The sequence below is a fragment of the Netta rufina genome (genome assembly GCF_964035555.1).
Source record: "Netta rufina genome assembly, chromosome: 14".
In the NCBI taxonomy this organism is placed as follows: domain Eukaryota; kingdom Metazoa; phylum Chordata; class Aves; order Anseriformes; family Anatidae; genus Netta; species Netta rufina.
This window is the reverse complement of record NC_140137.1, coordinates 18,902,478-18,926,197: the sequence shown is the minus strand read 5'-3', so window position 1 is coordinate 18,926,197 and position 23,720 is coordinate 18,902,478. Positions and strand designations below refer to the sequence as shown.

At 52.0% G+C, this 23,720-nt stretch overlaps 1 protein-coding gene across 1 annotated transcript in view; it reads right to left on the bottom strand.

Annotated features, from left to right (window-relative positions):
* Nucleotides 1-23,006, bottom strand: part of PDLIM4 (PDZ and LIM domain 4) — a gene marked incomplete at its 3' end in the record, with an annotated part of 39,362 nt that extends 16,356 nt beyond the window's left edge. The window contains exons 1-3 of the mRNA XM_084295269.1: nucleotides 22,888-23,006; nucleotides 10,241-10,392; nucleotides 1,262-1,346 (exon numbers count right to left, since the gene is read on the bottom strand). Coding sequence (XP_084151395.1) covers nucleotides 1,262-1,346; nucleotides 10,241-10,392; nucleotides 22,888-22,980 — 330 coding nt within the window. The 5' untranslated portion in view covers nucleotides 22,981-23,006. The remainder of the gene's footprint in view (nucleotides 1-1,261; nucleotides 1,347-10,240; nucleotides 10,393-22,887) is intronic.
* Between the last annotated feature and the right edge of the window lie 714 nt (nucleotides 23,007-23,720).

Here is a 23,720-nt window from a genome sequence, read left to right as displayed (position 1 = left end):
TGCCACGGGTCCCGGGGGGCTCCATCCACAACCACCAGCTCTGCTCCAGGGACAGCTCCTGCCAGGGGCTGTGCTCCTGGGGCTTGCCATCACCCTTAGCATCAGGCAAGGCCGAGGATGTCTGCAAAAACCCAGGGCTGAGGACAGCTAGTGGCCAGGAACTCAGGAGGACATTGAGCGAGGAGATACAGGAACAGGTCTGCTGCCCACCCGGCTGCAGCTGTAGGAAGGAGCAAGAACAGGAACGTGCTCACTGTACCTGCTCACTCCTGCTCCCACACCTCTTCTGGGGCCTTGCCACAAAGCTGCCTGGTTAGCCACTGACTCCTCCAGATTTAGACATTTCCAGTGTAGGTCTGGATTGAGGGAAATCCATCGCTGCCCCCTTCATTATGCTTTATGCAGTTGACTAATTTTTTAAAAAAGATCCACATGTAACATATATTAATAGTAAGAATCAAATCTAATCTGCATTAAACCTCAGAAATGTTGTATCTGGCAGTGGAACTGCTGTACATTTGTTCCTTATTTAACATTACTCATAAGGTTTGGGGCACATCAAAGTCTATTAAAAAACCCTGTCAAAAAAAAAAAAAAGATTGCCATAATTGATTAATGAAACCACCGCAGCCAGAACTTGATGCCAACACTACAGATCACCCAGCAGGGCAGAGGGACGAGCAGTGTCCCCGCTGTGGCACCGGGGCAGGCTGGCAGACATGGCCATCCCAGGGGTCATCACGTTGTGGCACGAGCAAATGCCCTCCCCGTCTGCTGACTGTTTTCACTACATGGGAATGCAAAACATTCACGGATCCCATGGATGTGTCACAGGGCTGCGATGGCCAACGCATTCAGGGGTGTGAATGCACTGAGGAGCTCTTGGTGGTGCTTGGAGAGCCCGGCCCCGTCCTCCCAGCAGCCGAGCTCATCGTTTGGTTGTTTCCCTGCTGTTGATGCATTTCCTCACTCCTCCTTGAAGGGAACAAAGCAAACGCCACCCCTCAGAGCATCACCCTGGCTGCTTCTTTGTTCATCCTGGAGTGAACTGAGGGAGGGCTGGGGGCCTCGGGACCCTGAGATGCTCGGGAAGCCCAGCTCCAGGAGTCAGCCACACAGCCAAGCCAACACCATTTGCTCATGGGGGCTTTGTGAGCACTGAAACAAGCTCTTATGGAACAGCCTCTAACACAAATGACTTTCATGGAGAGGGAAACCACGAGCAATGTTTGAAAACTCAGCACCAGCTCCTGCCCCGTACCTGCGGCTCGGGCTCGATGTTGATCCGGTAAGCTTGCGCCTTCCCATCTTCCAGCACAGGGGGTGACCAGGTCTTCCCTTCAGCTCTGAAATAGGACATAAAGCAAACTCAGCTTTAAAATTAAAATTAAAAAAATTAAAATATCCAAGAACACACATACACATACAACTTGGCAGAAACTACACACTAGAACACAGCAGGAGTAACACAAATGCCTTCCAGTGAGAAGGCTGTGTGACCCTGTAGGAATACTCTGGACCCTTCCCACCCAGGTGCTGCAGACAGGAGGCCCTAAAACCCAATTTCTGTTCACAGAAGCACCTTCAGTCCTGCCAGGCCAGGGCGCTGTCACTGCCCAGAGGCTTCCCAGGAGGTTTCCCTGATCTCTTTCCCAACCAGGAGCCTCGGGCACAGCTCCCCCAGGCCGCCCCAGCCAGCTGCTCCTGTTCTGCACTGCTTCTCACCCTCCATGGGGATGAAGGACAAGATCAGACACCCAACACACAGAGCAGATTGCTGTGTTTAACCTCACAGCCTGCACGCACCACTTAATGCAAAGAGCAGCTCTAGTTCCCATAGCCTGGGATCACCCGCTGCAGCCAAGCATCCCTCCTTGGACTCTGGCCCCAGCTGCACACCGGGTTCAGTTTTGGTTTAATTATCTGCAGAGTCCAAGTGTGAAGAACAAGGAGCAGTTTTAATCCCGGAATCTTTGATGCAAAGTTTTACCTCCAGTGTCCTGTATCGAAACCTGTCAGCATGCAGCCCTTCCTTTACGGACTCAGGGTCCCTACCATCACTGCTTTTTCAACAAAGAGCTTGCTCTTTGTCACAGTTCGAAAAAGATGTCTGGTTCTGATAAACACTCTACTACAGTTATTTGATTGCAGGCTGGGACCCTTCCTTCTAAATGGGTCTTTCAGACTGTTGTTTTTTGGGACAAAGGAAGCTGACCTTCCCAGGAACGGCAGCCTTCCCAACAACCCCGACTCCATTTTTGCCGTCACCCAGTGCTGTGTATATTGCTTCCACGTTAAGAATTTCATCTGGAGGCTCAGAACAATGAGAATGCCTAATTGCATTGGCAGAAATCATGGTTATAATTTCCGTGCTTTTTTCCCCTTGTGCTGAACTAGCCTGCTGTTTGTTCGCACTGCCGCCGAGGAGCGGGCGGTTATGACATTCCTGTTTGCGCAGCTCTGAAGACCACACGCCAAATACAGCTTAAAAAAAAATCCCCGAAGATTTCAATTTGCCAACGAGTAAGACATGAGATTCATAAAGTGGCTCGGCTTCCAGGAGATAAGAGCGATAAGCAACAGCAAGCTCTCTCCATGCTAAGCCAAGGCACTGGCGCTGCCGCCACTTCCACGCCGCAGCTCCCAGCCCACTGCACCCCAACAAGCCACGGTGGCTGTCCTGGGACACAGATAACTGGCAGCTTCCAAAGTCATCGTGTCTGTACACTTAAGGACAGCATGGTCAGACCGCAGGCTTGCATGCAGAAGACCATTTGTAGTTAGCATTTTTAATGATTAAACTCCAGGGCTTCACCAATTCTGTAGAGCGACCAGTTTTTGGAGTAAGGAAGACGCCGGAGCAAGCAGGACGCAGCCCTGTGCAGCTTCCAGCAAGGGCGGAACAAACCCAGACTGACCTCGGCTGCAGTTTCCAGTTGAGCTGCTCTGAAATTAAACCGATATGGCACAGTTCAGGTTCTGTTTGGCGTTTTCAAAAACAAAGCGAAGGGGACTGGGGAAATCGCCAGCCTTACCAAAGCGAAATGAAAACCTTCTGAGGCTTGGTGAGGAGGAGACCCCCCCCCCTTTGCCAGGGGAGCACGAGCTAACTCAGGAAAGCATCCCCAGCACAACCAGCACAGGGGGCCCCTGTGGACCCTGGGATGGAGGCACAGCAGGGACCTTGGGGTCACTGTGGCCACCCCGAGGCACCTCGTGCTGCCAGCAGTCCCAGCTCTGTGTTTAGGCAACAGCAAAAACTAATCACACTTCTCCAGCGTAATGGGTGAGAGATCAGACACCGCGCTCAAATGTTCCGAGTTGTTTAATTTACTGCTCAAGGACGGGAAAAGTGTTTTCAGATGTGTTGTAGGGGATTAAAGTCAGCTATGTGGAAATCATTACTGTGCATTAACAATGCTCTGCTCTATTTTAATGGCTGCAAGAACAATCCTAAGAAAAATAACTTTACCCAGGTTAGTGCTAGGCCTTCGACATGGGGCTTCATGGGAAACAGGCCCATTAACAAGACAACACGAAAGAAAATAAAGAAAGTTGCAGACACCTTTTATCCCACAATTTGTTTTCAAAAAGACTCAATATCATTTTTCCAGAAATTACTTGCATATGCTGGCACATTTTACTGAAGTGTTTTTTCACCTGGTAATGATCTGCAAGTCTCGCTCCACATTTACAGAGCTACTTTCAAGTTGCAAGAACTGCATCTTACTGGGCATCTACTTGCTCCTTTATAAAGGGCTGAGCAGCACCCCGAGGGGCACCAGCCCAATCTGGGATGCTGCAACCTGCTCTTGTGCAGCTTGTAGGCGTGAGCAGGCACCAGCTGCACATCTCTGCAGCATGTGCACGTCGCTGCGTTTCACCCCAATCTGTTCAGTCCCTCCTGGGGCAGAGATTGGAAATCACTGCCCACCTCCCACTACAGCACATCATCAAGGTCACGACCACAGAGGTGATTTTTATTTCCCATATGGCTGTTACCCTTCTAAGAAGCAGGAAAGCAGCTCCAGCAGATGCTCATGACTCCAGGCTCGCTGTGGTAGCTGTATGGTGCAGGATCAGTCCCTGCAGCATTGCATGGGGCTTTCACTGGCTCTGCAAGGTGAGTTCACACATACTGACAAAGATGCTAGTGCCAGGTGTGTCTCACTGCACACAGGGGCCCCAGCTCACACAGGACACATACAGAAGAGGCCGTGGTGCTGCTTCTCCCTTCGTTCCTCTTGGCTCGAGCTGTTCCCGAGGAGCTGGGCGCTGGAAAGCTGCCGGTTTTCCCCTGTTAGTCCTCGCACAGCTCCGAGGGGAAGCTGTGATTCACTTACTCAGTTGTTCTCAAGTTTCCAGTAAGAGCACATCACACCCTGTAACGGTTCCCATCTCCCATCTCCGACTGCACGGCTCAGACGCGCCGCAGCCACAAGAAAAACGTGCACAGAGCCAGGGGAGGCTCCAAGTCAGCTCTGTGAAGATCCAGGGCTCTGGGGGCTCCGTGTCCGGCAGATTCATCCCTGGGCTTCCTCCTCCAGGGGGGCAGCTTGCAGAGAAGCTCCATCTCAGAGAAGTGCAGGCGTGACAGCCCTGAGCCCCTTGATGCTGGTCTGCAGCTCCCACCCAGCCCCGGGCACAGGAGCCCGGGATTATCACCAAAACAAAGGGCTACCACTGGATTGCACTGAGAAAAGAGGCAGCAACATTATTATTTCTTAAGTATCAGACTCAAGACACACATAAAATCCTCTCTGTGAGTTACAGGAATACGAGCACACTATTCATGGGGCAGGAATAAACATGCATGCTTTCCTGACGTGGAATTTCTTCATTTGTGTACCTTAGAGACAATTCCACAGTGAGGAAAAGAGAACAAAGTTTACCACACAACCATCGTTGTCCACACATTTGCATTATTTAAAAACTCCGAAATCCCTGGCCTCCGGTCAAGCTCACAGATTTTGTGATTAAACACCAGACCTGCACACCACGTTTCTGCACGTAGTAACTCATGAGGGATGCCTAATGCCACTGACCTTCTCCTGCAGACACTGCTGCCTCGCCCGGGGACCCGAGGGACCCGAAGCTGACACAGCACCAGGCTGATGTAGGTGTGGACATCCTGACCCACCCAGCTCATCCTCCCCAGTGCCAGCGCTTCCCCCACACCTCTCACTGGGACAAGGCACAGCGGTGCCACGAGTGCCATCAGTGCATGAGGGGCAGCCCCACTGACACCATGCTGAGGGTCCCCCTGCGCTACCCTGACCCTCAGCACGCGGGGAGGCGTTCCCACCGTGGGCTCAGGGCCAGCTACCTTAGAAAAAATGAAACGTAACCCCACAAACCACTGGCTGGCAGAGGGCAGAAGCCCAGCACACACCTCCTGGCTCGCCCTTCCCCTGGGGGGCAGCGGCAGGCCTGGGCAGCACCGCCAAGGACGTGCGTCAGCAGGAACAGCGATGCCACGAGGCCTCCTGTCCGGCGCCCGAGGTCCTCCGTGTGCCCAGCCCTCAGCGGCTCAAACCAGCTCTGTGCCTGCTTTCACTTGAGGCACAGCCTGATCTGAAGGAGCTGGCAAGGCTTTAAGAGCGCTAATAGAACTCCAACATGAGATGTAAGAACAGGACGAGCTGCATTGCTGTGCTGGTTATCTCTGGGCAGAGCATGTTATGTGCTTGCCTGCGTGCCAACTGCCTTCCAGGAGGAGAAAAGGTTGGTTATGGGAACAAACACTGATTTTTAAATAGTGACTTCTTCATCTGAACCTACGTTGCTGCAGAGGATCCAGACGTGATTTATCAAGCTTGCAATTATCTTGTTTTTGCAGCTCCTCACACCCGAGGTGACTGCTGGCTGCTGCTGTTTGGAGAACAGGAGGGCCTGGCCCTGCCTGTTTTTACCACGCTTTGAGTTTTGCTGCCAGTGCCTGCAGTCACTGCCTCCCCCAGCCTCCCAGAGCTAAATGGAAGATCAGGTGCACGCAGCTGCCCTGAGCCCTGATGCAGTTTTTGAGCACTTCTCTGGTTTTGCTCCACCTCATGCCTCAGTGGGAACCTCCCATTTCTGCGCTTCCTTTGGAGACACCTGCTGAAGGTCAGGTTTGGTGACCAGGAGGCTGCAGGTTTCTTGTTTCGGGGTACAGCTCTGGCTGATCCCATTGCCAGTCACTGCCCTGCTCACTGCTTACTGTGACAGAGCTGAGACCACCACCAGAACCCAAACCAAAAACATCCCACGGAGACAAGCACGCCTTCCTCTTGTTCCCCAGTGGCCACCCACTGCAGTTGGCACACGTGAGCAGACCGCCTCGCAGCTGGGCAAGAGAAAACCAAAGCCAGGGCGATGTTTCTAATGACAGACTGTGCTTAGGACAGATGCAGGCAACTATTTGCAGCCCATCCACACGGTCACACCTCGCTACTGCCAGCCCACATCACTGCAGATGTCCCACTCACTTGTTTCCTCCCAGACGCGGAGGGGAGCACTGTCTGCAGCGCGTGGGAAAGCTTTACACACTGATGGTTTGTTCTGCACACAAACCAGTCATCCTTCCTTGTTTTCCCACCAAGAGCCCTTTTCAGGCAAATCTGATAAATATAATCCGCATCTCCCAAATCCAAGGGGCTGTCTGCATCGCCAGGGCACCCAAAACCCAACAGGTCTGGTTGGTGTCAGGGCACCTGGGTCTGTTGGCCTGCCCTGTCAGACAGCTAACAACTCGCTCCTTTTTTCCTTGTATGGTTGTCACCCACTCCGACTTTCCTGCTCAGCTTTCAATTAAATTTGAACTTTCAACAATTCCAAAACAAACCCAATCTTGTTATACATCTCAGGAACACAACGTCAGGGGTTCACTGAGAAAGGGCACAGCACAGAAAGAAGCCCAGAGAGCACCAGGAGCCTGGGAGCCCTCCACTACCCAGCTCACTGCCTCGCCCCCGTCCACCCTCACAGAGGGATGGAGCCATGCTTGGCAAGGCACTCAACACCAAGTCTTATGTGTATTTAATAAACGACAGACCACTGAGCTTGTTATATCAAATACTTCAGACACTGCCTTTTTAATCACTCCGTAGGGAATTTTGTCAAAGGGGGCATGCAGAAAGGGTGCTGCTTGGGAAGCATCCTTCGGGATGAGCAGGCAGCCTCCGGTTCATCCATACACGGGGCTCTCCCAGAGCACAGCCCCATTGCAGAGCCCAGGAGGACACCAGCAATACTGCACACACAGCTGCTGGACACCCACAGCCACCCCAGACACGAGGCCACGGTGTTCTTCGAGAGCTGCTCCCGAGGCTTTGCTGGATGTGCTGCCCACGCTGACTAACGGCTGGGCACAGGCAGCTGGATTCAGGAGGTCACTCAGGAGACAGGGGAGAAGTCCAAGAGCCATGTCACCGAGCACTCTGCTTGGCCAGACTAAAAATAGAGTTAATGACGTGTCACTGGAGCTGCTTCTCTCTCTGCAGAGAAAACAAGCTATTCAGTTTTTCCTATCAAGCGCAAGGCCACGCTAAGGAGATGCAGAAAGCTCTCAAGGCCCCGCAAGGTGCTTGCTTTCTGAAGAACCATGTAACTGCACCAGCTCTAGGATCTCGTTCCCAAAACCAAACCCCATACACAGCCATTCCTCATCGTCCCCAGGAGCTGTGTGCATCGGTCTTGTGGTTTTTAAAATGCTGCCCTTTGCTCTGGGGCAGCAGGCATGGGGCTGGACAACGTCCTGCTGTACTGCGACCAGGATGGGAACCTCTGCTGGGACAACGGGAGCCACTCTCACAGGTACTGCTGACACCGAGCACACTGCCACCACGAGCTGAGCACCACTCTGTGCACGACTGGGTGACAGCAGGGCTGTGCCCATGGATGCTCTCTGCTGTCAGCATGACTCCTCCGACAGGCAGAGCCACCAAATAACCCCACCAGCAGTCACTCGGCAGCAGAGACTTGGACCCAAGGCTTTGACACGAGAAAAGTCATCTCCTTACTTTCTAGGATCTGGATGAACTGCAGCAGGCAGGACTAAAGGGCACCTGAAATCACTCCTGAACCACTGCAGTGTCAGCAGAGCATAAAGGAAAACAAAACCATCTTTCTCTTAGCATGCCTACATGTATAAAGGTCAAAACCACTAAATTATCGTCTCAAGATGGCAATGCCATCAAGCCCATGAGCAGACAGCTGGATGCTGTAACAGCTCCAGCTCTGGTTTTAACCTGCCACTGTGTGCCCTTAGTGGACAACTTCCAAACCCTGCCCCAGGTCCTGGGACAAACGCCGTCCTCCTGCTCCTCTCTTCAGCCATAAAGTGGGGTCAGCGGTGCTGTCCTCAGGTTACAGATTAAGAAGTCTCCATGGAAAAGGTGATGATTTCATTAACTTGAGTCATCTCTGGCAGTGTCCTGCTCTAGGCAGGGACAAAGCAGTTTCCGATTCCAGGCACGTCCCAGGACTATTTGAGCCGCTTTGCTGGGCACTAACTCCCCTGCAGTGCTGGATGGCAGCCGCTGGCACAGCCTCACATCTGGCTGAACGGATGGAAAGAAGTCTTCAAGCTGCCGTGATGACAAAGTTCCCATTCACTATTCATCTCAGCTTTATCTTCCAAATATAAACGTGTAACCGAGTAACTGCACCATGACAAGAGGACACTAGGCAACCCACAAATGTGGAAGTATGTCAATGTTCGGGGCAAAAAAAGGAATACCTGCAGTTCGATCTCAGTCAGATAGATGCCAGTTGATTCTGGTGGCTAAAATGGGGTGAAAAAATTGGACTTCAGCTTATAAATTCAGATAGCAGGAACCCACACACGAGAATACAACGCTGCCAGACTTCAGGTGAAAGCTGTTTTCAGCAAAACTGCATCCTAACTCCTGACAAAAGTTGCTCCATTGTCAGACCACCAAAGCCTCCTGCTACACGAGTGTTTCCACCAGCACTGGGAGAGAATCCTCATCCTGCTCCAGGTAGCCCAGTTGGGTGTAAATAGGTGGTCGAGCCTCCTAAAAACTTCACCTGATAGAAGGCTGGACAATCCTCCACGGCTATGTGAAGCCCTACCCACATGAAGGATTTTCTTTCATTTTTCCCTCCCCTTTCTTCCCCAGAGAAGCAACCACAACCTCCACAGCACAGGCTGAGCTCAGCAGCCCCTGCTGCAGCCAGGCATTGCAGACCCTGCTTCACAAAACCCCAGAACAAACCCAGGTTTCCCATTTGGGGCAGTGCTCTGTGCTCAGAGCAGGGCTGCTGCAACCATGGGCCGGGACCAGGCTTCCAGTGAGAATCTACATATTTCCTAAAAGAAGTATAAACAGCAAGTGACAGCTCTTTATAGCAGGAAATGCCTTTTTAATCTGAAGTGGGCAATTAGTACAAATTATTTGAATCTACTGGAGATAACAGTCCCGTGTCAGCCTTATAAGGAGCACTCAGCGGGACGAGATCATTTGTGGTGCACACTTGAAGCCTTCAGCTAAAAGATTAATTCCAACAGAAAGCAAAAAAAAGAAAAACAAATCTTCAGTTTGTTTTGAAATGGTAAAAGAAGTAAACAAAAACCTCACATGTATTTGGCAGCACCTCCAAATGTGTACTAATTGCACAGGCACTTGGGAAAATGATAGGTGGGAGCACATCGAACAGGAGGCTTCTCCCAGGTGGGATTTTTGGTCCTGTCTATAGGAGCTCCACTGCCTTGAAGGGTTCGACCCAACTCAGCCTGTAGGAGCCTTGCAAGGTGCAAATGAGAACCCAGACATGTGTAAGTGACCTGGATCCATTTATTGTACCAGTGTTCCTCCAGAAATAGTCTGTCTCACTGTTTCTAAAACCCACACAAGCACCACATGGGCTGCTGGGATGCATCAAGAACTGGATCTAACAGCATGCCTGCTCCGGGGCCAGCTGCAAGCCTTCTGGAGAAGTGTCAGGCAAAGCTGATACAGAGCACGTAAGGAACCAAAGCCCCAAGGCTGTCCTGTTCCCACATCTCCCTCTCTGAAGGAGCACGGACAGATACAGCAGCCGCCCTCGTTGGAAGGGCAGGGGAGCAGCACTGGGACTTCTCCTGCAGCCCCACCAGCCAGGAGCAGACCTGCTGAGGAGCAGGGGCTCTGAAAAGGATGGGAAGGTGTCACAGGCTGCACAGAAATGCCCACAGAGGTGTTTCTCAGTAACACGGACACGGCACCTGCAGCCTCAGCCAGCGGCGTGCAGCACCTACCTGTTCACGGAGAGCAGCAGCTGGTCCGTGCACGCCTTGATCTTGTTCTGTGCTTCCAGGTGCGTCATGGTTTCCGTGCTCTCCCCGTTAATTGCCAGAATGATGTCTCCTGGGCACAGGTTTGCCAGGGCTGCTTTACTTCCAGGGTTAATCTAGGCAGGAGAACACAAAAGGGTTACTTAAAAGAACGCTCGCTTTAAAGAGACCCATTGAAACAAGCAGGTTGAAACAAGTTCTCTCTGGAGACCCACACATTTTGCCAACGCCAACAGCAGCTACCAGAGCTGCGACACAGCCAGGGCCATCCCTGCACCCTTGAGGGTCAGGGATACGATGCCACCAGGTGCTGGCTCTTGGTGCACGAGCTTTCTGTCACCCTCAGGACATGATCAGATCCAACCTCTTTATTCGAACAATGCAATGCCCTCTTTAAAGAAAGCTCCTGTAGCTGGCAGGCCCTATAACATGTTTTAAGGATCAGTCCCTGAGGAGTATGTGAAACTCTCTGCTTTGGATAAATACGTAATTTAGAGATGAGAGCAGTCACCCTAATTGCTTCCTGGGGAGATGTTACATTTGACATCAGTTTTTCCTGACCATTATTCAAACAACTTGTCTCTCTGCAGCTCTGCACGGAACATAACGCAGCTCATCAAGCATCCACAACCCTTTCCTACTGTTTTTTGTAGGAATGCCAAAGCCTTATAAAACTTAACGTCTTTCCTGAGGAGCTAATGACATGTCCAGGTACCATTTGTGGTCAGACGTAAGGCCAAACCTACAGCCTATAAAAAACATGGAGAAATTACCCTTTCGGTTACATCAGCCCAAGTATGTTTTTAATTTTTGCAATAGGATAAAGTGATACAACACAGACAGGACAGGTAAAGACGCCTATTTAAGCTCTTTATAACTACATGTGTGTCCTTCAACAATTTCCTCGGGCACCCAGAGCATCTGCTACCCCTCTGCTGACCCAACACATGGCTCAAAGCACAGTGGCTTTCTGCCCCTCTGTACCTAGCTGTATTTAGTGTAACAGCGCCTTGATTCCTTTAATTTTGATTTACACCAGTGCAGTCCTGCCTCAGATGATGGCTCCGTGCCTCACCACGTCCAGAGGTGTGCTGAGGACCAGAGAGGATGCTGCCTGCCCCGAGACCAGAGGCTGCCTCCTGGCAGGGTCAGTTGGTAGAAGTCCCATTTTCACCAAGTTTGGTTTCAGAATAAAACACAAGAGTCAGAAAACAGAATCCCTGCTGCATCCTCCACCTCCCCCCAGCGCACAGGGTAACCCATCTCAGGCTGCCTGGTTAGCTGCTAGGTGCTGGCCATCTGTGTCGTGGTGCCACCAAGCCCATGCTACCACTAAATAGGCAGCCTCTTAAAGAAGAAGTCATGCACACGTCTGCTTTCACCTTTTTCCTCCTGTTTGCTTTTTAAAGCTCTTATTTTCAGAGGGAATTTGTGGAGGGTTTGGCCATCACACCACCCAAAGCCCTGTGCACCCCCAGGCCAGCCTGGCACACACCGCCCCGGCAGCAGCGCTCCCCCTCCACCACAGCTCCAGGTGCCACCCAGACACAGACCTGGAGGTGTTCGAGGAGCTCCAAATCACCTTCTGCATCTAAGCAGAACTGACAGCCTGAATTAGGCCTTTTGTTGTGTTGTCAGAGCAAATCAACATTTACCACTTGCTTTTCAATAGCTCCAGCCAGCTCTTTTGCTCCACAAAAACCTGCCTGGCTACCTCCTTCCCAGCCTGGCTCCCCTATGATTAAGCCCAGAGCAAACAATGGGAGCTATTTCTTAACACAGCACATATTAGCTGCAAAGCTCTGACACAGGGCATTTTAACCTCGGAGAGATTATTATTTTTTTTTTCCTGGAATTAATTTGTCCTGTTGTTTTTTTTGAACCTGGGTAAGAAAACATGATATTCACCCAGTACAAAGCTCCTTCTGCAGCCACAGAAGCTGCCAGACCTACCTGAAAGCCACCCAGCAGCTCAGGCAGCTCCTCCAAGGAAGCACCTCCACGCACCCGCATGTTGTCACACGTTTCCCTTGGTGCCCACCACTCAGCCACCGCTGCCAGCAGGCTTTTGGACTCCGAGCCCTTCAGTCTGACCCAATACAGCTGCGTTTTGTTCCTGTCTGTTCAATGCTGTCTGGATGTCTGACGGATTTTTCCCCTTGCACTGATCTTAACCACATTGCAGCTTCCTTGGAGAATAAGCTGTTCATAAATGGGGCTCTTAGCTGTTTCCTATTTTTAGTTTCTGGTTTATTTCAAGTTATTTTGGCAGCATCTTCATATTAGCATTTTATGATATCCACGTAGATGACTGAGGGCTTGAAACGGAGCTGAGCTCCAAGAACTCATTAGTTTGAGATACAGCATCAGTGTCACAGCAGCTTGGGAATCAGTATAATAACGTGTCAGGTCCAGAGCTCGTATTTGTTGGCAAATAGTGTTTAAAGAGCTTCAAGCCAAGTTCTCCCAACTTCCAGCTGTGCAAAGCCACTGCCACCAAAGATGCCACAGGCAAAACCTTCAGGCTTTGGGCCACTGCACCTGAATACAGGATCAAGCCCTGGGCACTGCCATACCTGCTCCTCTCGGTGAGCATCCACACGGAGAGCCTCCCCCAAAGCCAGGATCTCCAGAAGGACAAGGAGGCAATGTTAAACGTAATCTTTGTAGGAGAACATGCATTTGGAGTCAAGTATCTGGGTAGGGTGAGCCTCTATTACCATGTGCAAATTAACAAATAAATGAGGAGAGAGCAGGAGGGGGGCTCAGTCAAGCACCCCCCAGCCAGCCGCCAGCAGCCAGCACCCACATCAGCAGCAGTTGGCTCAAAGCAAAATGCTCCAGGTTCTTAACAGCCACTTTTCCAGAGGAAAACCTGCTGCTGAGAATCCACCATTGTGAACAAATTAATTTTTTGTAGGTGTACTAGTGACAAACCTAGGGCTGTGCACACCGGGGCTGTGGCTAAGCGATGCGGGTTACAGCCGGGTGTGCTGCACGTGGCTCTAACATCTCCGCGGGGCAGCAAAGAGAGGCCTTGGCACGGGGCTTTGAACAGAGGCACCCATTCATGCTCAGAGAGCGCCATGGTCTGCTGTAACCACGGTATGCATGACATGAATCAAGCGTGCACAAATTTGAGAGTAACTGGATATATTATGAGGTTAAAAACCCTGCAAAAACCCCGCAGTGAGTCACTGGAGCTGTGTTCTCACAAGGGCCCTCCATCAAAGGCGCGGGTATTGAACAGGGAGGGTTACAAAGACAGCAGTAAGGCTTCTTTGTTTGTGGGTGCAGAGGACAAACCATTGTAGGATTAAGGCTAAAGGGACACAGATTAAGACAAGACCAAGGGCATGCGACTCGGGCTGGTGAAACCAGCATCCCCGGAGCCAGGACAAGCTGCAGCCCCTCTCCCCGTGCTCCCCAAATCAAGAGCCCCAGCTCCCCTGGGGCACACATCACCCACCAGAGGTGTGTGGCCACGTCCCGTGGTGCCTGTGCCCTGCCCCAGCTTGCCCACGCTGGAGGGATCGGGGCTGTTCGTCTGCTCCTGCTCCAGCCAGGCTGCGAGGACAGCCCCGGTCTTCTACAGCCCAAGGAAGACGACGTGCCAAAGCACAGGATTTTTAACAATTTTTTTTGGACAACCATAAAAACGTCTTATAATGGATTTATTTGGAATCAGAGCAGGATAAATACATCAAACATTGTCTCACACACCCCAGCTGTACCATGCAGACCCCACAGCCACAGCCCTGCAGGCACGAGGCCACTCAGCATCCCGGAGAGCTCTGCCCATGCCACGGGCTGACAGCAGCCTCAATAACACATTCAGAGCAGTCAAGTCTGTGGCAGAAGCACACCCAAAGCAAAAACCTTTAAATATTTTCAATAAAGCTATCCAGAAGTTCTTGTTTCCCAGCTAGCAAGAATCTAGCCCCATTTGGAAGCCCAGTGAGCTCACGCAGCCACACCAGCGATGACCACGGGCCACAGCAGTGACCCTCACACTGACATGAACACCAGCTACCAGTTAAATTAGGCTGCTAATTATCATTACCCTGTGCTTCCCACTGCTGTTAATCCAACACCAGCTGATGCAGAGCTGGGAGAAGCCACACAAGAGCAGCGTGGTGCTGCTGGAGATGCCCTGGAGGCCACCACATTGCCATCGGGCTGGGAGACACTGCTTCTCCAGGGCAGTCTGCTCCCCATCTGACAGCACTGACTGTGGGAGGCATCGCCAGGCCAAGCCATGCTCAAAAAAAACCAACCACCCTCTATCCCCAGTCAAGGGGATGCTCTGGAGCAGGTCTGGGAAAAGCCCCAAACCCAACAGTGGCTATCTTATCTGGCCGCTGGGGCCTCGTGCTGATTTACTAAGTGCTAGCATCTGACTCCAGGCCAACAAACTAATGCACATTAAGGCAACTGCTGCACTAAGCCAGCTGGTGTTGGAAGCTGCGCAATCTCATTTGGTAAGTGAGATTATTTGCACTAAGAGGAGTTTACTCTTGAAACACACGCAGCATTATTCTTTCCCTCCTGTAGACCAAAGCCAGGTGCCTGCCAGGCCTGTAGGAGCAGGCAGGGCAGAGCAAACCTTGGGGGTGAGCCCCCAGCACTGCTGTGGGTGCAGCACCACCAGCTCCGTGGGGTGCAGGCAGGGGCTGGTGCTGGGCATGGAGGGGAAGGGCACCCGCGGCTCTGTGTGAAAGCAGCTTTGTTCAAGGGAGCTCAAACTGGCCAGTACCATAAGCAGAAGCAATGAATGCTTAAGCAAAAGCTTAATTTGTTATATTAAGTTATATTAATAGATTAACACAGTAAGAGTGCTACTGTAAAAAAAAAAAAAAAAAAAGCTCACCCCATCAATTATTGGAACCATCTTTATGAATTTAATGGGTTAAAAGGCACAATTCTGCACAAACCTGTACAGACCACATAACTTGGTAACCAAATCAATAGCAGTTTGTTACAGGCAAGTCAGGGGAAATTTTCTGTTCTGCAAGTGTGATCAAAAGGGCCTGATTAAAGCCTCTGAGAGGCTTTCAAGACAGTGTGATAAAGTTCTCAGCTTTCCAACAAAGCGCACTCGTCCTGCCATCAGGAAGCACACCACAAGGCAGCAGATGCTCTTACAGCAGCAATATCTTTTAAAACAGGAAGGACCAAGAGTTAAGTGGCAAACTAATGAAGATAAATTCCCCAAATCTTTTAACCACTCCTTCCAGGGATTCTCTTCAGCTTTTCATAGCATTGTTCTTTGAACTAATATGCTTTCCTTGCCAATCCGTTTATATAAGCGGTTAGAGAAGTGCAAGAGACCAGCATATCTTGATTTTGCTTGGGCATGCTGCACACCACAGCAAGCGAGGAGCACTGTTTACATAATGTGACTTCATTTAACTGCTGAAGAAATAAGAAGGAAGACGTTTAAGAGCATAAAAGGGAAAGAAGCAGAGTACAAGCATTACGAAGGACAAAACACTCAAAACCCCGCTTCCTACCCCAAGTGCTGATGGATCCGAATCCAAATTTAGAATCAGATTTGTAGTTTAGGTCCTAATCCAGCTCAAGGGCTGAGATCTCTACAGGGAAGAGGATGAGAATCAAGGAACCAAATTGAACCATATAAATTGAGCCATGTAACCCACATGGAAATTGCAAAGAGCCAGCTGAGGAAGCCGCAGGTTGCTCAGCCATGGGAGGGGGCTGACTGCAGGAAGCCCCCTTTGCTCAGCCCCACCACACTGCTGCCCCTCTCCTCCCTCTTTGGTGGGGAGAAGCTGGGGATGAGCTGCTCTGCTACACCCAGCACCAGCCCACCACCACCCTGGGTTCTGCCACACTTAGGGTCACCCCGTGCTCCCAGGGGGACAGCACACCCCATGATGTGGATCAGCCCGGAGCAGCTCCAAGGTCCCCCAGGAGCCACACCATGGCCACCATTTGGCACACCAGTTCAGCAGAGAAGCCTTTATCATGCTCAGCAGCTCATTTCCATTCAAGGATCTGTGGCCAGCCCTGCTGAGAAGCCCCCTCTCTGCCCCCCAGCCCACCTCTGGGACTGCCACAGGGGCTGCAAGGAGCAGCTCTGGAGAGGCCCCGGGTGCTCGCAGCGCTCCCTTTAAAACACGGGCTCTCTCAATCCATCTTCCTGGCAGATATTTTCTTTATGATCTAAAGGAGAGTGGCAGAGGTGCTGTCAAGCAGCAGCTCACCACAAGCAGTCTGAATTCAGGCAGGGAGCAAACCTGCAGCTCGGTCCCTGAGAAACAAGGAGGCAGTCACATCATGCACCCTGCTGCCGCTGGGCCGCGTGCCACTGCCTTCTCCTGGTTTATTTGTGCACAGTAGATATTTCGCAGGGTTTGGCCTTTTGTGCTGGAAGCTTTACATGTGCTAAAGGCTTCTGGGAAACGTCCGTGGCTTTGGCTTTTGGGGGATGACAGCATCCAGGCTCAGGGCACGGTAACCTTCCAGCAGAGCTTCCAGCCCATAGTGCCTGTTCGCGAACCACACAGGCTTTAGTTCTTCAAGGCTGTTTCTCTTCCAGCCATGCACTGCCCGTTACTGATAATTAGGAATAATTGTTTAAAATAATCTTATTTAATCAGCTGTATTTTGCTTTCTGCAGCTTCTCGTACTCTAAGATGTCATTTGCACGTACTCTGCTGTTAGCCCACGAGACGTGTTTCTGTCAAAGTACTTAAGGTTTAATGGGTGTGAATCTGAGCTGCAAGTTTCTGCTGCTCTGGTTGACAAGAAAGATTGAGTGTGGTACAGGCTTTGAAGGCATCTTTATGACATCTGGGAGATTTATTGGCTGAAATGCTCTTGCACAGCATTTTTTTTTTTAAATAGAGATACGTTCTATATGGTGAGAACGTTTGTTTCTTTTTTCCTGGTCTCTGCTGGCTGTGAAACCCACTCCAACGACACGCTGTGGCTCTGCATTTTTGTGATTGCTCCAAGTAACCCAGTGAATCTGGTACTCGCACAGAAACCTCAAGCAAGATGAGAAGCTGAAGCCAAACATTCCCAGCCCTTATCTGCCAGGGCTTACTGTGAGCTGGTGTTAACGGCAGTGTACAAACCCATTACATTAACGAGCTTTCACTACATATATTAGTGCCTTGCTTCAGTACACATCCAGCAGCTCCGCACTGACAACAAATCAAGTGGAGTGTGTTCTGTTAACATGTTTGTTTTAGCTGTTTTATCAGCTCCACCAGATCTTGAGAGATCTGCTGTTTTCTTTCACACTCCAGCACCTGTGGTCACAGGTGGCTTAGAACAAAAATAATTTCGCTAAGTGTTTGGGTATCTAAGAACCAGGAGCCGATGCATTTTAAGAACTCTGAAGTCAAACGATTTAGGTTAAAATATTACATTTAAAAGGATCCACACCTCCAGAGATTCACTATGTAACACCTGCAGACTTGTAACATGCATTTTTCTCCCCAAGCTACAAGAAAAAACGAGTTGTAATAGTCTTCACTAATTCCACATAACCCATAATGACATATTTGTATTAAAATTAAAGGACTGATCTACCCCCAGCAGGACCACCTATATGTATCACCACCTGTTGAACCATAAAGCAACAAAAAAAAATAAAAAAGCAGCATTCCATATATTTTCCTTGCATGCATCCCACATCAACAGGAGCATTTTATTAAGCTTTTATTCTGCTTTATCCTCGTATGGAGCGAGATACACCCAGACATTTTTCCAAAGGAACTCTGACTCTGCCTACCTGTCCCAACAGGCAATCTTTCCATCTTCACAATGCAGGTGATGTCAGTTTTATAGCAGCAACAACAAAAAGCTCAACACCCCGGTTACACCGAGCACCTTCTGCTTTGTTCGACCTGGCAGCGGCCTGAGTGTTTTCAAGGGTGTGCTGGGTTTATTTTGCTAAACTTGCACCAAGGTCAGAGCTCGTATGAATGGACCTGCGTGAATCATTCTTTCCGCCCGGTTTCCCACTTGGGATTATCAGCGTGCTTGATTAGGGTAATTACCATTAGCCTTTCATTCCAGCCTATTCTCCCATTACTGTCTCCTGAACCAGCGCAAGCATTTACTTCACTCTCGGTTATTAAATAAAGCCTCAGTGATGGAACACGTTCAGCAGCGAACATATTTGTAACATACTTCTGTTAGCCCTTATCTTTGTTAAATTAACTGTTAAGCACCACTACAGCTTGAAGTGTAAGAGCACAGATTTCTCATTTGAGACCTTGCACCAACCAACCAAGCACTGGGAGACTAACGAAAACAAAACAACAACAAGCACAACTAGTTCCTGCCACTTAAGAACATCACCCCACTTGAATCATTACGTTACAACAATAATATGCAACAAAGAGAAACAGCAAAGATCCCTTAGTTCTTCTATACAGACAATAGAAATACCAAAGGCCAGCAGAAATCAGCCGTGTCTGTAGCTTTATGATTTTTATCAGCACAGAGCAGTTATTCCAGTCCATTTGGGACTATTAACAAAGTGGACCTTTTCCATTTAATAAACAATCAAGTACATAAAATTTGCATATAAAACCAGGGCAACAACTTTCTGGCCTAGCAGAAAAGCAAAGGAAAAAGTCCTGCTCCTTTTGTTGGCATCTCTGGTTCTTGCCTTCTCTGCCAAGTGTCAGGATTCACACAATCAGGTCAGGATTTAGGGGATTTAGGGGGTTAACCCAAACCACCCCCCTGTGCCCAGCACTGCCCAGCTTCAGGTTTGGGCTCTGCCATCCCCAGCCCAGAGCATGCAGGAACAGGACCCGTGAGCCACCCCATAACATAAACAGGGCTTGGGGTGCATGCATTTGGTGTGCAAGTGGTCAGGATCCCAGCGTGGCACCGGGGGATCTGCAGGGAGCCCAGAGGAGTGAACAAGACAACTTTTATTGGAATTCCTCCATCGGCAGAATTCCTTCTGCGTATCCCAACCTTACATGGTGCAAGTATTTGCTCAAACATAAAAGCTGCTTAAACTTAAGAGTCAACCTGAACTCTCCACACCACACTACTTGGGTAATGGGCTGCAGACCGATTATTTCTTGTTCCAGCTCCAAGCCAACGCTGACAAATGCATTTCTTGCTGCTCTGCTAGAGACCAGCAGGTACACCGATGTTGGAGCCAGCAGATAACGGAAAAGCTGTGCTAAAAAACTACTTTTTGTTTCCAATACTGGATTCACAGTCCATTTGTCAATAGCCTGCTCAGCCAGGCAGTTCTGGACTGATGCTGGCAGAGCTGGGCAGGGGATGACGCTGGCTGCTCTAAGAGCTCGACAAGTGAGTTCGGGCGATTAATACCTTCAGCTACTCCAGTTACACTAATGACTGATTATCTTTTAATCCTAGGCAAGGGGTAGATCAACAGCAATCCCACACGGAACCACAGCAGTTACTGATGTGGTTACAGGCACAGCACTGAAAGCAGCTGAGTAAGTTATTCCACTCCTGCTGCTGGGTGTGCTGGCGGGTGAAAGGGAGCTGAAAGGGAGCGTTGTGGGTACCTGCGTGAAAGCAGCAGGAAGCCCCCGTGCCACAGGCACAGGCAGTGTCCAGTTGTTAGCCTCCAAGGAAAAGCAGCTGACAGCTACCAGAAAATTAACAAGGTACTACAGCCACTTTCTGTCAAGTCCTAAGAGCTGGCCTTGGCCAGGTGCTTTGGGTCATTCCCCCACCCCTATAAATATCACTAGGGGAAGGAACCTCTCATTACATGATGAGCTACACCCAGCTTTAACTTGCTGTAGCCACGGGGACAAAGCAAGCCAGGCTCCCTCCCCAGCACAGAGCCACAGGCTGCAGTCCCCTGTCCCCCCTCCAGGCTCCCCTGCAGGGCAGTGCCACCACCTCCAGTCCTACTCTCTGTGGCCACCAAGAAAACAGGGGAAGAAACAAGGAAAAAAGGGACAGCAAGCACAGCTGGCTTTTTAAGTGGCCACATGAGACAGATGCCCTAAGCACACCCATCTGTATTTGCATTTCCTTATCTTTAATACCCAAGATTTCATTTTAAAGACTTTTAACACTTCACGCTCCAGCTCAAGCCATGGCCTCAGCATCAGCTGTTCTCAGCGACTCAAGCGATCAGACCTTTACCACTTGTCATTTAAGATTTATCAAATCACAGAGGGAAGAGACCTGCTTTCAAGACAAATAAATCATTTCTTGACTTCATGAGCATATTCGAAACAGCTGCAAGCGACAGGGCTCACCACCACGAGCTGCACCTGCGCAAGCGCAGGACTTTGCAGGGAGTGAAAGGGTAAAGCAAGTCCTGGTAAGTCACTCAAGTCCTACTCCAAAGCAGCACTGTTTGAGATCATTGTTTTTCTTGCTGCCAAATCCATATTTTTCCAGGTTTGTCCTTTTTGTCCCGCCCCAGCTTGGGCACCAAAGCAGTGCCTCCTGCTCCAGCACCGTGCAGCCAGCTCCGGCTGCTCCATCGCCCCTCCTACAGCCCCTCTTTGGGGTCAGGTCCCACCAATGCAACACTTAAGATTGCTCTGGGTGAAGTGACAGCACGCAGGTAGGTTTGGGAGAAGCAGCTGCACCCAGGGAGGGTTCTCCAGGCAGGCAGCAAGCAGCTCCAAGCAGCGCGCTCCCTCACTGCCAGGGAGCTGTCAGGTCTGGAGAGAAATTGTTTCCTGTAGCAGCCTAGCAAGGACTAGACAAAACCAACCTATTGGTGACTGAGGATATTTTTTTTCAAACCCCACGCAGATGAATTCATGTTTTACAAGTGACTGGAAGCAGGGCTACAAAGAGACAGACAGCCTTTGGCATCGAGAGCTGGATGTGGGTGGCTTTCAGATGTCTCACGTCCCAAATTGTAGCCCACAAGCCGCCAGCATCAGCTGGTCCCGCACACACAGGAGGCTTGCTGAGCAGCCCCAGCCGCATGCCCCACATCATCCCAAGCCCCATAAGGGCACAGGAGGGGTGCATCCATCCCCAGAAGGGGCACAGCCACCCCAGCCCCACAGCCACCAGCCCTGGCCCATGTCAGCAGCTGGGGCTCGCAGCTGGAGGTGGGAGCCCTGGAGTCTGCTCCCTCCTCCCACCAGGATCGCTGCTTTTTAGAGTATCTGTTTGTAATTTAATGACATTTTAATACAAAATAAATAAAAAAGCACTTTGAACCAGGCAGAAGTCAGCCAAAAGCCTCCACAATCAGCCTGCAGAGAGGCTCCCTCCCACGCTTTTGTCTCCGGCCCTGCGGATCTTCCCCTCCTCCCCGCTGCTGGGCTGGGGGTCCGGGGGCTGCACCAGCCTCGGGATGGGCAGAGCTGCTCCCCCAGCTCCTGGTTCATCAATTCACCTAATTGCCTCCCCATGCACTTCCATAATCAAAGGGGGGCACGCAGCACACCTGCTCCCAACCACATCTCAGCACAGCCCAGCTCCCAGAGCCCATGCCCACCCCCAGCCTCCCTAATTCTGCCCCTTTGGGCATTATTTCCAAACCAGCACCATCTCCGTGTGGTGGGAGCAGAGCCAGCTGTTGTCAGCCCCCAGCAGCGTCAGGGAGCTGCTCTCAGAGCATCGTCCCTCACCTCAATAGGAGCAGGGTTACAACAGGCCTGGGCTAAGGGGGTGCCACGCTCAGCACCCCCAGCCCTGCACTGCTGCCCAAAGTAAAGCCAGCCAGAGGGGCGTTATACTCACACCTCCTGCGTTTGCTGAATCCACTTTGGGCCAGCGCTTGGCTATGCAAAAGCAGAGTTTTTTTCTTGCTTAACGTTAAACCAAACTTTCCAAAGTAACAGCCGAGCAGGCTCCCTCCTCTAAATTCAGATGTTCCTCTCCACAGCAGGCAGGCTCGTACAGACACCCAGGTTCTGTGCTCAGTTGCAATAAAACCCCACGTGGCTGGGGGTTCGGGGAGCTGCTGTGCCCACCTCCCCAGGGGCACTCACACCAGAGCTGGGTGCCCAAGCCCCCCAGGAGCAGCAGCCTGCACCCCAGTCCTTCCCAAATCCATCTCCCCCCCTTTTCTCCACCTTGTACCTTCACAACCCAACCCCACTGGGCCACCTGAGTTGGGGCAGCCCGGAATAAAACCAGCCCCACAAAGCTGGGCAGTGGGCACTGCAGGGCTCCAACACAGCCCCAGGTCCTTTTAAAGGTGCCTTCCTCCACAGCTTTCTTTACAGCCCAGGGTAAATATTTTCCACTTTCTGTCACGCCTTTGGCCGGTGAACGAAGAGATGGCAGAGGGCTTTTGTGCGCCAGGAGGGCAGCTCAACGCCACAGCCGCCCTGCGAACCGCCCGCTCCCCCCCACGTCCAGCAAAAACCCCCGAAACCCCGCAGCCCAGCGGGGGGAGCTCAGCGGCACCCCTGCACCCTCCGCCCAGCACCCAGCGCTCCCCCGACCCCAAAGCACAAAGCCGAGCTGCCCAAACGAGAAGCCCCCAGCGCGCAGCCCCGCGCCCGGCGCCCCCCGACGGCTCCGCGCCTGGCTCCGTGCCCAGCGCCCCCCGACGGCTCCGCGCACGGCGCCCCCCGGAGCCCCCCGACCCCCAGCAGCAGGGGGAGAGGCTGCAGACCCCGCAGACCCCGCGGCCCCCGGCTCACCCTGGAGATGGTGAGGGGCGTGCTGAAGTCCTTGCCGCCCACCAGACGGAAGCCCCATGGCGAGGGGCCGCGCAGGGCCACCGAGTGGGGCATGGTGGCGGTGGTGGCACCGGGGTGTGTGGGGGGGGTCCGTGGCGCTGCGCTCCTGCTCCGGCTCCGCTCCGCGCCGCCGCCGCAGCCCTTAAAGCTTCGCCCAGCCCCGGGACGGCCCCGATGGGGGGGTGAAGGGGGGGAGAGGCGGGCCGCGGGGGCGGGTCCGGCCCCGACGGGGCGGGAGCGGCGGGCGGGGGGCCCTGGACCGGGAGGCGGAGGGGAGGGGGGCGGCCCCGGGAGCCTCCATCCCCCCTGCATCCCCTCCATCCCCCCTGCATCCCCTCCATTGCCCTCACATCCCCCCCATGCCCCCTACACCCCTTCCATCCCCACCATGCTCCCCGCATCTCCTCCATCCCCCCCACATCCCCTCCATCCCCTCCATGCCCCCCACATCCCCTCCATCCCTCCCGCATCCCCCCCCCAGCTCTCGTTTTTGCCGCTCCGAAGGGGCCCCGGCGGTGCCCCCCCACAGCCCCAGCGGTCATGGAGCGGGGTGGGGGGCTCAGCCCTGGCACCCCCCACCCCGGGCAGCTCGGCTGGGCTCTGGTTTGGTTTTAGGGTGGCTGCTCGGGGGTGTGCAGTCCCTGTGGGCACTGTGGCACGCACCCTGGCTGCCCCCCAGCAGCACATGACGAAATTTGTGATGTTCCAGTAAAACCAGAGGCATTATGCTGTCCATCACCACTGGTGTCTGGAAGGATACTCCAAACGGAATGACCCACTTGGGTCACAGCAGC